General features: G+C 50.2%; 1 protein-coding gene across 9 annotated transcripts in view; it reads left to right on the top strand.

The window, feature by feature from the left end:
• The window catches only part of HIP1 (huntingtin interacting protein 1), a 166294-nt gene that overhangs the window by 139781 nt on the left and 12557 nt on the right, over positions 1 to 13956 (top strand). For all 9 annotated transcript variants that reach the window (XM_073315948.1, XM_073315950.1, XM_073315947.1 and 6 more), the window contains 7 exons: positions 2472 to 2544; positions 3198 to 3381; positions 3783 to 3871; positions 4197 to 4313; positions 4610 to 4711; positions 10881 to 11075; positions 11604 to 11751. In XM_073315948.1, coding sequence (XP_073172049.1) covers positions 2472 to 2544; positions 3198 to 3381; positions 3783 to 3871; positions 4197 to 4313; positions 4610 to 4711; positions 10881 to 11075; positions 11604 to 11751 — 908 coding nt within the window. The remainder of the gene's footprint in view (positions 1 to 2471; positions 2545 to 3197; positions 3382 to 3782; positions 3872 to 4196; positions 4314 to 4609; positions 4712 to 10880; positions 11076 to 11603; positions 11752 to 13956) is intronic.

Here is a 13956-nt window from a genome sequence, read left to right on the forward strand (position 1 = left end):
GATTTAGTTAGGGTTTGAACCACAGCACATTCAAGTCAGAAGGTGTATTTCTATTGACTGCTCTGGATCAGGACCTAACTGAAAGCACAAAAGGTTTGGAATAGGGTTGAGTTTGAAACAGAGATTCTAATCTGTTCTGATTTTTATCTGAGCAGGTTTGTCCATCCTTAATCTAAATATTACGTAAATAGTGTGGCAGGGTCAGGCCAGATGGCTAGAGGAGAGTGATCGAAGTCAGATAAATTAGCCCCAGGTTAGGTAGGTCCCTTTTTCCTGGGTAAGATAACAGGGAAGGTTTTTTTTTTTTTTTTTGAAACAGAAAGAAAGTTTATTGGTAACGCTTACAGAATTACCAAAGGAAACAAAACAACTATGCAACAAAACAACGCAATCAGAAGGTATAACACAGCAGCTTTCAGGAGGGAGAAGTGTTCAGGCTAGCCTGGGCCCAGAGCGGGGGGGCTTCCTCGGCACTCGTGGTCTTCCACCCTCCTGAGTTACCTGGTGGCCTAGAGCGGGGGGGCTTCCTCGACACTCATGGTCTTCCACCCCCTCGAGTTACCCAGTGCCGTGCCCAGTGTCACCGATCCTCCCTCTCCTGAGAGTGCCCGGTAAGATGGGCATAACGGGGAAGGTTTTTTTTTTTGTTTTTTTTTTTTGTTTTTTTTTTTATTGAAACAGAAAGGAAATTTATTTGTAACAGTTACAGAGAATACAAAAGGATAAAGAAAAACTTAGTAACAAAACAACGCAATCAAGAGGTATAACACAACAGCTTTCAGGAGGGAGAGGTGTTCAGGTTAGCCCGGGCCCAGAGCGGGGGGGCTTCCTCGGCACTCGTGGTCTTCCACCCTCCTGAGTTACCTGGTGGCCTAGAGCGGGGGGGCTTCCTCGACACTCATGGTCTTCCACCCCCTCGAGTTACCTAGTGCCGCGCCCAGGGTCACCGACCCTCCCTCTCCTAAGAGTGCCCGACAAGATGGGCACGGCTGCGGGGTGGGTGGTTGGGGGGGGGGGGGCACACCCATGTATTATAGGACCTCTCTTAGAAGACAGTAATGATGGTATTCACAGCAACTAACGGCTGTGGCCGGCGGCTCTCGCTCCGTCCCTCATTCAGAGGGTCAGACGGAGGGAACCGGACGGGGTCACCGAGCAGAGAACCCCGGACAGCGCCCACCGCTCCTCGAAGGTGTCAAGGGAGTCGGTGGACGCTGCCCAGAGGAACTCCGCCCGGATACGTGAATGTACTGAGAGTCGGAAAACGGCCTCATAACGGGGAAGGTTCCAGAACAATCAGGAACTTTCTGGAAACATTTAAGGCAGACAGGCTGATTAGAACACCTGCAGCCAATCAAGAAGCTACCAGAATCAATTAAGACAGGTAGGCTAATCAGGGCACCTGGGTTTAAAAAGGAGCTCACTTCAGTTTGTGGCGTGCTTGCAAGGAGCTGGGAGCAAGAGGTGCAAGAAGCTGAGAGTGAGAAGGCGTACCACTGGAAGCTGAGAAGTACAAGGATTATCAGACATCAGGAGGAAGGTCCTGTGGTGAGAGTAAAGAAGGTGTTGGAGGAGGCCATGGGGAAATAGCCCAGGGAGATGTAGCTGTCATGCAGCTGTTACAGGAATCACTATAGACAGCTGCAATCCACAGGGCCCTGGGCTGGAACCCGGAGTGGAGGGCGGGCCCTGGTTCCCCCCATGCCTCCATTCCCCCAACTCCCTACTTGATACCGGAAGAGTTGACCTGGACTGTGGGTTCCACCAGAGGGGAGGTCTCTGGCTTGTTCCCCAAACCACTAGATGGATCAGCAGAGACTGCAGGGATTGTTGTTCTTCCTTTTCCCCATGCTGGCCAGTGATGAGGCTAACTGAGTGAACGGCAGATTTGAGCCACAAAAGTGGCCAAACTGAGGGCTGCCGTGAACCTCTGAGGCGAGCAAATCTGCCAATAAGCACAGGACCCACCAAGGCAGAGGAGGAACTTTGTCACTGTGTGTGTGTGTGTGTGTATACACTTCTTACTATATGTTCCATTCTGTGCATCCGATGAAGTGGGCTGTAGCCCACGAAAGCTTATGCTCTAATAAATTGGTTAGTCTCTAAGGTGCCACAAGTCCTCCTGTTCTTTTTGCGGATACAGACTAACACGGCTGCTACTCTGAAACCTGTCTCTTTCTAAGGCAAACAGTTCTGTTCTTTTTCTCTCTCTCTTGATAAGAGAGCGTTCCAGGCTCCTGACCATTGCTCGTCCCTGAACCCTATCTTCTTCTGCAGTATTCTTTGAGACAGGGTAACCAGTGCTGCACGCAGGATCCCAGGGGAGGGCACCCCTGGGTTCATGTATTGGCCTCATAATATTTTTTGTGTAATTCCCATCTGATCCCCAAACCTCCTCTGCGTGGGGCGGCAGGGTCACGGGTTAAGGGGCACAGCATGGAGGAAGCAACTGGTGTCATTCTCCTTGCCAGGGACCGGTTGATCGAGCAGCTGTACCGTGAGATCAGTGCACTGAAGGAGGAGCTGGAGAACTTCAAGGCGGAGGTGACTGTATAGCCCATATTATTGACGTTAACCCAGTGTGCGCTCTGTGGCCAGCAATGTGCAGATCTTGGACCTCACTGGTGCGATCACTGTGTCTCGGGGCCGGGTCAGACCTGGTAGCCCGAACATCGGATGGGAAACACACAGGGCGTGGTGCAGCTCCTCCCACTGAGTCACACTGAACCAGGGGCCCAGCATGGCTCCAGAGATGCCACCTTTCCAAGACCCTGGGGCTGTTACTCTCCCAGTTGCAGAGACCATTCCTGTGCCCAGGGCCTGCACCAGGGGCCGTATTTCTGCTCTGCCACCTTAGGGAGGAGTCGGGTTTCCTCACTGTCCCAGGGACACCCATGCTGTCAAGTGACAGCTGCTTAGACAACTGCCGGTCAGGCACTGGCTTATGCCGAGTGCTGTTGTTTTATAACTCCCCGCAGAATCCTTGCGTGCTGAGTGGCTGGTGCTTTTGTTAATGGGTTTGTTAGGAATTATGGGCCTTGGGCACTTTGATTGGTTGGCCCAGATCTAATTAGCAACAGCAGTGTAAGAGCTGGGCTTCAGATTGCCCCTTCGAAGGGCAGCTGGCGTCGAGGCAGCTGGGGCTAGAAGGGTGTTTGACCCACCCCAGCCCACCTCTCCCACTTGGTGACCTGCAGAGCCATCGTCTGGGTGTGCGGCTGAGGGGGCAGGTCAGCGAGCTGGAGGCAGAGCTGGCAGAGCAGCAGCACCTCAAACAGCAGGCCCTGGATGACAGCGATTTCCTGCGCACCGAGCTGGAGGAGCTGAAGAAGCAGTGGGAGGACACAGAGAAAGCACAGAGGAGCCTGACGGAGATAGAGAGTGAGGAGAGACCTCTGATCTGCTCGGGGGCTGCCCCCTGAGTCCCCAGCCCAGCCTCTTCTGCAAGAGTGGGGGGAGCTAGCAGCTTCTCCAGCCCCAGCTTCTATCAACAGGGAGCAGGGCAGGCTGGCTGTGGGGGGAGAGCCTGACCACTCCAATCCCAGGCTTCCTCAGCAGGGGGCGCTGCAGGAAGCGGGGTAGGCTGGGTTGGGGGGCAGAGTTCCAGGCCACTCCTGTCCCGGGCTTTCTCAGCAGGGAGTGCTGTTGGGACCCATGTTCAAGCCGGAATGGCTGTAGGAATGGGATCGCTCGTTTGCCCCAGTGAGATGGGATTTTCCTTTGGAGACGTCCTTGGCACGTGTGTTTCCAGGTCGCTCACCCCGTGGGTGTCTGTGTTGCAGGGAAGGCGCAGGCTAACGAGCAACGGTACACCAAGCTAAAGGAGAAGTACAGCGAGCTGGTGCAGAACCATGCTGACCTGTTGCGCAAGGTAGGGCCCAGTACCCCTCTCCTTCATTCCACCCCTGGCAAGCCTCCTGCTGGCTTTGTGTCCGTTTCGTGCCCAGGAGTAGCAGGGATCTGCCACTGTAGACCCATGGGTCATCGTGCCCTGTGGGGAGCCAGCTTTGTTATTCCGGAAGCTAGTGGGCGAAGATCCCCTGTGGGGAATCCTCTCCCCCTACACCACACCAGGGAACAGGATTTTGCTCTGAGAGCAGGATGGGGCAGAGGTGAGGCATCGGCCCTGTCCAGTGACTGGGTGGGTGACGAGCAGGGGCTGACGCAGCTGATGAGTTCTTGCTGATGTTCCCCAGAACGCAGAGGTTACCAAGCAGGTAACGGTAGCGAGACAGGCCCAAGGTGATGTGGAGCGGGAGAAGAAAGAGTTAGAGGACTCCTTCCAGCGCATGAGCGAGCAGGCCCAGAGGAAGGTGAGTCGGAGTGTGCAGAACGGAGCAGGGAAGGCCCAGAGCGTGGGAGTGTCAGCTGGGGGTGCTGGGTGGGTAGAGCCCAGCGTGAGGGAGTCTGTGCAGTAGAGATAGGTCTACAGTCTTGTGCCCGCGGGACGGTACAAGCGAGGAGTGAGAGGGGAGAAGGCTGCAGATTGGTGATGTGATCAGATCCTGAGCTCGCAGCTAAGGTCTCCAGTGGGTAACGAACAGCCCAGGGGCAGGGAGTGCCACCCTGTGATATGTACACTCAAGGGTTACTTCTGCTCTGTCTGCAGACTCAGGAACAGGCAGAGGTCTTGGAAACCTTGAAGAGAGAGCTCACAGCCAGCAAGCAGGAGCAGCAGGCCCTCCAAAGCACTCTGAAATCCAGTTTGCAGGTGAGTGCATCAGTGATTTCCCTACACCCCCCCCGAATTTCCCCAACACCCCCCTCCCCAGTTTTGTGAACTAGTTACATGCCAATTTAGTGACTGTTTGGAAATTTGAATTGAAATTGAAACATTAATACACACTTTAAAAGCATATACAGTGTATGATAAAATATGTGTATCTGAAAAAGTATCATAGATTTGAAAAGTATGAACATAGACTAGCTTCCTTATACAGCTGTTGCTTTTATGACAATGTCAGGGCGTTCATTTCAGTGGTGTTGGCCAACCTAATAATTTCAAATGATTTGTAAGCAAAGTCTAAATGAGCTCTCCCTGATGAGCTAGTGATTAGCTGGGGCTGCAGGGGAAGGCTTCAGGACCAGATTGTATTTACATTCACACCTAATCTTCCTAGGTATCCAGCAAACAGAGCTGTGTTTCTCAAGTGATAGATTTTGGCTGGGGTTGGGTTACAAATCACTTGGATGGGGAGGGAAATGAAATGTTGTTCTAACTGTATGAGTAAAGGTCAGTAGAACTGTACTTCGCCTGTGCTGATTGAGGCCATCAAGAGAGAGGGTGGGGACCTGTCCCTCTCCACTGTTTAAAGACAGAGCTCATTAGGCTCCATAGATAGTCTTTTGTTCTGTTAAGTGACCATTGCAGCTGAAATCACTGATGATCAGGTCTAAGTGACAGGTTTCAGAGTAGCAGCCGTGTTAGTCTGTATTCGCAAAAAGAAAAGGAGGACTTGTGGCACCTTAGAGACTAACCAATTTATTTGAGCATGAGCTTTCGTGAGCTACAGCTCACTTCATCGGATGCAAGTGCTTAGTCCTGCTGTGGGGACAGTGTTTCTGTGGAAGACACAGCCCAGACTGCACTAGCTGCAAGGTTTCCCACACTGAGAGCTCAGCTGAAATCACTGAGAGCTGGGTGGAACCTCAAGAGACCAACTCACAGTGGCAGGTGGCAGCAGAAGGTGACTGCGTAGAGCCATTGGTAACAGAATGGTGGAGTGAACGGTGGCACAACGAACAGCAGTGGCCAGAGTGAACAGTGAGCAGCTGGAGGAACGAGCAGGGTGCCTCCTTGCCCCCCACCTGGGAGGTGTACTCACGTGAAAGCACCTCTGAATTCTGATTCTCCACTGACCAAGGACAACATGGGTGAGTGGGGTGCGGTGGAGAGAAAAGTGAGGGGCACGTTAAATAAACATTTGTTTGTTGGACTATATTTTAGTGACTTTGCTCCAGAATGCTAGACTTGTGACTGGGAATGGAAACTTATATAAATATGTTTCCTAGTAGGCCAAGATTTTTAAAATGCATTATTTGCCAAGGTTGTTTCTCACATCATTGCTATCTGAGAGGTCATTATGTTGTGGAGTTTCTGTACTAAACATTTTTTTTATTATTAATTTTTACATAAGAATGGTCCTACTGGGTCAGACCAATGGTCCATCTAGCCCAGTATCCTGTCTTCCAACAGTGATCAAGGCCAGGTGCTTCAGAGAGAATGAACAGAACAGGTCATCAAGTGATCCATCCCCTGTTACCCATTCCCAGCTTCTGGCAAACAGGCTAGGGACACTCAGAGCATGATATTGCATCCCTCCCCATCCTGGCTAATAGCCACTGATGGACCTAGCCTCCAGGAATTTATCTAGTTCTTTTTTTAACCCTGTTATAGTTTTGGTCTTCACAGCATCCGCTGGCAAAGCGTTCCACAGTTTGACTTTATGTTGTGTGAAGAAATACTTCCTTTAGTTTTTTTTAAAATCTGCTGCCTATTAATTTAATTGGGTGACTGCTAGTTCTTGTGTTATGTGAAGGATTAAATAACATTTCCTTATTCACTTTCTTCACACCAGTCAAGATTTTATAGACCTCTATCATATCCCCCCTTAGTCATCTCTTTTCTAAGCTGAAAATTCCCAGTCATTTTAATCTCTCCTCCTGTTTCTGCCCCTAATCATTTTAGTTGCCCGTCTCTGTACCTTTTCCAATTCCAATATATCTCTTTTTGGGATGGGGTGACCAGATCTGCACACAGTATTCAAGATGTGCACGTACCATGGATTTATATAGAGGCAGTATGATAGTTTCTCTTATTATCTATCCCTTTCTTAATGCTTCTGAACATTCTGTTGGCTTTTTTGACGGCCGCTGCACACTGAGTGGATGTTTTCAGAGAACTATCCACAATGACTCCAAGATCTTTCTTGAGTGGTAACAGCTAATTCAGACTCCATCATTTTGTATGTATAGTTGAGATTGTTTTCCAATGTGCGTTACTTTGCATTTATCAACACTGAATTTCATCTGCCATTTTGTTGCCCAGTCACCCAGTTTTGTGAGATCCCTTTGTAGCTCTTCGCAGCTTGCCTGGGACTTAACTATCTTGAATAGTTTTGTATCATCTGCAAATTTTGCCAGCTCACTGTTTACCCATTTTTCCAGATCATTTATGAATATGTTGAACAGTAATGGTCCCAGTACCGACCCCTCAGGGACACCACTATTTATCTCTCTCCATTCTGAAAACTGATCATTTAATCCTACCCTTTGTTTCCCATCTTTTAGCCAGTTACTGATCCATGAGAGGACTTCCCTTTTATCCCACGATGGCTTACTTTTCAAAAGTCAATTTCAATTAAATACATTTTTTTTAAATTTATATTTTTTTAGAAATGTAGACCTGTTATATGTTTTGGTGTAACTTGCATTATTCTCATGTTAAATTTGCATTATCCTAACAAAACCTTTACTTTATTCATATCTCTTTTATATGTTGCAGGTCAAAGTGAAAATGAAAAGACAAAAAAACAATACAGCAATTTTTCCACTCAAAGGCCTCAAAAACTAACCAAGGTGAAGAACACATCAAGAACCAAGAATACATCAACATGTCATCTGAAGGTTCAAGTGGTATATCTACATCCGACCAGCCCGAAGCACAAATACAGCTACCTATTGAAGAAACAGCGTCTCCAAAACCTAAAGGCAGTTCCCAATGTTTGTCGGTCAAAGTGTTCCCATTTATTGAAGTTACAAAAGATGGCTACTGGTGCACCTCTTGCAAAAAGTTTACGAAGAAGGAAAGCTTCCCAATGGCATTTTGGGGTGTATATGTAGGAGCATTGCCAGCAGATGGAGGGACGTGATCGTTCCCCTCTATTCGACATTGGTGAGGTCTCATCTGGAGTACTGTGTCCAGTTTTGGGCCCCACACGACAAGAAGGATGTGGAAAAATTGGAAAGAGTCCGGCGGAGGGCAACAAAAATTATTAGGGGACTGGAACACGTGACTTATGAGGAGAGGCTGAGGGAACTGGGATTGTTTAGTCTGCGGAAGAGAAAAATGAGGGGGGATTTGATAGCTGCTTTCAACCACCTGAAAGGGGGTTCCAAAGAGGATGGATCTAGACTGTTCTCAGTGGTAGCTGATGACAGAACAAGGAGCAGTGGTCTCAAGCTGCAGTGGGGGAGGTCTAGGTTGGATACTAGGAAACACTATTTCATCTGGAGGGTGGTGAAGCACTGGAATTGGTTACCTAGGGAGGTAGTGGAATTTCCTTCCTTAGAGGTTTTTAAGGCCCGGCTTGACAAAGCCCTGGCTGGGATGATTTAGTTGGGGATTGATCCTGCTTTGAGCCTGGGGGTTGGACTAGATGACCTCCTGACGTCCCTTCCAACCCTGATATTCTATGATTCTATGATAATTGGTAAAAGTGGAGGAGCTTGGTTTGTCAAACTGATCAGCAAAGCCAATGCTGACAAACTACATGAAAAGGCTGCAAAACACCAGGACTCTGGACTGCATCAACATGCAGAAAGCCTTATAAGCCCACTTTCAAAGCCAATTTTAGAAGTACTTAATGAGGCTGTTAAGAATGCTGGAGACACAACACAGTTCATGCGAACAAACATGGCTGTGGCATCCTACTTTCTATTTAAGCAAGAGATACCACACGCTACAAACTGGAGGCCAATGTGAAGTGCACTGTCACTTGTTCATCCTGAAGCTGAACACTGGTTCCGAACAAGACCAGCAAATGCTCACTGTCTTTCTGCAAGAAACTCAACTGACTGACTAGAAGCATGCGGTGCAACAGTGAAAGACTCAACAGCTGAAAAAGTGAACACTCTCACCACATTCAAAAAGTTTGCATACATGGCTGATGAATGCACCAATGCAAATGGGCATCAAGTATTAAGTCACTGTGTACGTTATCTTGATGTCAGGGGTAGGCCAGTAGATGCATTTCTAGATGTTCAAGTTATAGAAGACACATTGGCTGCATCTGTGATAACCCACATCTTAGAAGAGTTAAATGCTTGTCAGTTGGACCCCAAACAGATGGCTGCTTGTGCATTTGATGGAGGTGCAAACTTCTCTGGAAGACATGGTGGAGTACAAGCTTTTCTCAGAGAAAAGTGTAACCCTAATCTCTCCTATACACACTGCAGAGGCCATCTACTCCAACCAGCGCTAGTACGAGCTGCAGAATCTTCAAAAGACATTTAAAAATTTAATGTCTTCATTATATTCTTTTTTCAGCAAGAGTCCAAAAAGATTGAATATCTTGGAAAATATAGAAGATACACTGGACTGAAGTTCAAATTAGTCCAACCTGGGAAAACCCGCTGGATTTCTCATGAGCAATCCTTGGCTGTTGTCTTAAAATTACTCCAGCCATTATTACTGGCTTTGGAAAGTATCTACCAAGATGGGATGGATCTAAGTAGTGAGGCTGGTGGATTACTTTTGCTACTACGTTCAGAGAAGACTATTGCCATTCTCTCTCTTGTAAATCTACTGTTGAAACCACTTTGGTCATTAAACAATGCCATCCAGGCATCTGCTACAACAGTAGTAGATCTTTGTCCAGCAATAGAAGCTACATTGGATCAATCAGAGAGCTATGATTTAATTGGGGATCGGTCCTGCTTTGAGCAGGGGGTTGGACTAGATGACCGCCTGAGGTCCCTTCCAACCCTGATATTCTATGATTCTATCTATTGAAAAAGTACTGGAAGAAGCAAAGACTTCAGTCCAGAAGTTGACTAATGAAGGCATTTATATTGAATCCTTAAGTGAAGAAGACAGAAGTGTTTAAGACAACTGAAAAAATACACCGACTTGATTCTTAAAAAACTGCACCAGCGACTTCTAGGTTCTGCTCAACCTCTGCATAGCTTTTACAGATCCCTGTCCTATAAAACACCGACAGTTGAGTGGAGTGAGGCACTACCAGCAATGGGGCTGCCGTGTGCTCAGGACATAATAGAGAATTTGAACACAAGAGTGGAATATCATACGACGAATGAATGAATATTTGACTTCAACTTCTTTTTTATCATTACTAGTGGCTCGACCTGATCTTTGTGCTCTGTTTCCTGGGATGAAAGAAATAGGAATTCATCTCTTGCTACTCCCAGTCACAACAGCTACAGCTGAGCGTTCTTTTTCATCATTGAATAGAATTTTGTGTTCTGAAAGAAGTCGCCTTCTGCCTGATTATGTGAATGAACTAATGAGCATATCAATTGAAGGAGTGGAACTACCGGACACACGAGAAGCCACCAAAGATGAACGCATGGCATTCCAGAAGTTCATTAACAGAGTTGTGCAAAAGTATAACAAGAAACCAAGAAGGATGTAGACGTAGTGCTTCATAGAAGGCTTGAGTAGCCAACTTTAATTTGTGTGATGATGTTAAAACATGAGTTAAATCTAATAAAATGGTCATGAAACGTTTTTCAGTTTTTACTGTGGTGCCATACAGCCCACCTTCACCCTCACAGTCTCACCGCTCATCAGCCCTGACAACCCCCCCTGTAAATTCGAACACCCCCCCCATTTCAATTCTTGGGGAAACCACTGGAGCGCATGCTTCCCCCAGTGAGATCTCCCTGGCTGGGAGCTTGCTGCTTGTGGAGCAGCAGTGGAAGTGGGTATCTTCTGGTAAGTCTGGGTGTGCTCAGCCTGCCAACGGGACAGGCTGACGTCACATTGCAGGAGGCAGGAACTCGCTTTCCCAGCACACTGGGCTCTGAGGTGGTTTAATTATGGAATATAGTAGGGGAGGAGGGATCCCGGAATGAGGGTGCTTGGTCCACCCTCATCTTTTCTCTTCCCCATTCCTCCCTCTGTTCCCTTTGCCCTGCAGTCGGAGGCAGAGCGTAGCACCAAGACAGCGGGCTTGGAGCAGGAGAGGGACACCTTGGTGGTGGCAGTGGCCCAGCGCAACCAGGAGGTGGCGTCGTTGCAGGCCGAGCTGCAGCAGCTAAAGGACACTCTGGACAGCGAGAAGGAGAGCAGCAGCAGAACGCTGGAGACACTGCAGATCCAGCTGGGAGAGAAGGTACTGCTGTCTGCCGGTTTGGGGATGCCCGAGGTGGACAGCAACATGGCAACAGCCACACTCCATCCCCTGAGCACCCAGGCACCCCGACTTCCCCCAGTGCATTGGCCGGAGTCCCAGGGCAGCTCTTGTGTGAAATGCAGTAGCCCTAAGGCTGTGGAGCTGTGATGCGTGGAGGCTGCACGTCCCAGCATGCAGTGCTGTTGGACTCCTCCTGGCTTGGCTGCTCGGGTCAAGATGGAGCATTGCATGCTAGGAACTGATAGCCCCAAAACTCTTCTTCCTTAAATGGAAAGATTAGGGGAACACCCCATGGCTGTGGTGTTTTAGTCCCCTTCTGCCCCCTTTCCTCCTGCTGGAAGGAACTGGAGCCAGAGCAGCCAGGTACGGCCCTTACTCTTTCGATTACATGGCTCTGGCATGTCAGTGGGCTTGCCATTCTTGACCAGAGCCTCCTGGGTGCCAGGGGTGTCCTGGCTGCAGCTTGGGAAGGCCCTGAGCTCTCTCCTCTCTTTGTGTGTCCTTCAGGAGAGCCGTGAGCAGGCCCTTCAGCAGCGGCTCCTGGACGAGCAGTTTGCCTTGCTGCAGTGCACGGTGCAGGAGGCAGAGCAGATAGTGCAGGACTCCCTGAACCGACTCGATGACCCCACCCACATCAGCTGCACGAGCTCCGCAGGTATGGCCTAGCTGCCTTGCCGTAAGGGTTGGGCTGGCTCCTCCCTCTGTTCTGGGTGTATCCAGCTGCACTGACCTCTGGCTGCTCACACACAAGGGGCAAAAGCTCTTATTAATTCAGGATTGGGTGCCATTCGGGGGGAACCGGCCCAGAATTCAGTCTCAGCGTTTGGCTAGCCACTTGCCTCCCCTAGGAGCTGCTGAGGATAAACCCTCAGGATTGCTCCCTGGCAGCTAAACTGGCCTAGAGCTAGTGCCACTGACTGCAGCTTCCGGGGTAATAACCCCACTCCCCCTCACTCAGGCAGTGCTTGGCCAGTGCCAGGCATTTCAGGGGTGTCTCACCAAGTGTTCCATAGCGTGCACATACAGACCCGTGTGCGTCCAGTAAACTGAGTCCGTTACGTTCGGGGTGTGTCCCAAGGAATCATTTGCTGTCCCTCCCTAAAATCTTCAGCACAGATGAGTGCAAAGGCTACTCCTAGGGTAATTCTGCACCCCTGCATATGCGCAGAATTCACGTCCCCCGCAGATTTCTTTGCTTCCCCGCAAAAAAAATGACTTTCTGACAGGGAAGCAGCAGGAACAGTCACACCCCACTCCCTAGCTGTACAGGTACATCGTTTCAGACACCCGGAACAGCCAGTGGAGAGGTAAATCACCACAGGGCTGGGGACACCCCAAACAGTGGCTCCTACCTTGAGCCAGGATCAGCTGCTAGTCTCGGCTGGGCGGACAGGACTTCCTCTTCCCCTGCAAGGAATAGCTAGAGCTGTGTCAGACCCACCCCCAAAAACCTCTCCCAGCTCCAGGAAGTTCAGCAACTTCCTGTTTGCTGCCCTCATGTCTCCTCAGCTGCAGGGGGTGGGGTCACTGTATGGGGAGCTGCTCCCCCATCCATCCAACCCCCATGTATCCAGACCTCCCATACCCAGACACCCCCACCAAGCCTCACCCCTTACACCCAGAACCCCTGTAGCTCTCTCTACCCGAACCCCACCCCACGGAACCTCAACCCCTGCATCTGGAGCCCACCTGCACCCAGACCCCCTGCCTCCTGACCCCCAACTAGCTGCACCCAGACTCCTACCCCATGAAGCCCCACTCCCGCAACACCCAGACCCAGCTGCTGAGACCCTCATACATAGACCCCTCCACTGAGCCCCAGCCACCTTCACCTGGAAGCCCCTGCAGAGTCCCATTGCACCTGGAACCCCCCCACCCCCCAGTGAGCCTCTGTGTATCCAGATCCCCCCACACCTATACCCCCACTGAGCTGCCTGCACCCAGGTTGTCCCACACAGAATCTTCTCACCCCACACCTGGATCCCCCCACACTGAGCCCGTCCACACTTGGATCCTCCCTGGCTGAGCCTGCCTGCCCCACACTTGGTGCGCCTGGCGCAGGGAGACAGGACCCCAAGGTGTTTCTGGGTCAGGTGCAGGCTTTGTGCTGTGTTAGGGTCGGGTGCAGCCTCACTGCTGAGTCCGTGTCCGGGGGATTGGGGAGCTATAGGGTGATCTTCCACCTACATGCAGCCAGTGGCCTGTGCTCCCCACTGCCATGCTGGTGCCTCTGCATTTATTTATTGACAAATAAAACTTGCAGAATTTTAAAATATTGTGTGCAGAATTTTTAATTTTTTGGTGCAGAATTTTTATATTTTTTTTTTGTGCAGAATGCCCTCAGGAGTAAAAGGCATTTGCCTGGCAGGAGGGGGCTCCGGCCATAGTGTGGGGATTTGGCTGAGGGCAGAAATCGGGAAGCCAGGAGTAGGGACTAGGTTGGGAGCTCTCAGGAGCTCTTTGCTCATATTCTGCCCCAGCCTACAGGGAAGGTTGGGATGACCGTCCTTCCTGTGATGGAGTCGTCCCGTCCCGTCCCCCACCCCCCACACACACACACACGCATCCCCACCGCCCCACACACACACACACACACACTGGGGAGCCCTGCCAGAGGCGACATCTCCTCAGGGCTCCTAGTAACTCTTCTGGAGAGCAAACGTTTTGCCTTTGGAAAGGACCCCAATGCACTGAAGTCCAGTATTCCCAGAGGTGGCCAGACTCCCCGCAGGCCTTTCCCTTTGGCCTCGCTCCAGAGCGCCCGCACCGAGTGCCGTGCTCTGCTCCGGGGGTGGCAGGAGCAAGATGCAGCCAGCTGGCCCTGCCGTGCTGCCTCCATCTCCGCTGGTTTTGAGGGGGT

This window comes from Lepidochelys kempii, chromosome 17 (assembly GCF_965140265.1).
Source record: "Lepidochelys kempii isolate rLepKem1 chromosome 17, rLepKem1.hap2, whole genome shotgun sequence".
NCBI classification, from domain to species: domain Eukaryota; kingdom Metazoa; phylum Chordata; order Testudines; family Cheloniidae; genus Lepidochelys; species Lepidochelys kempii.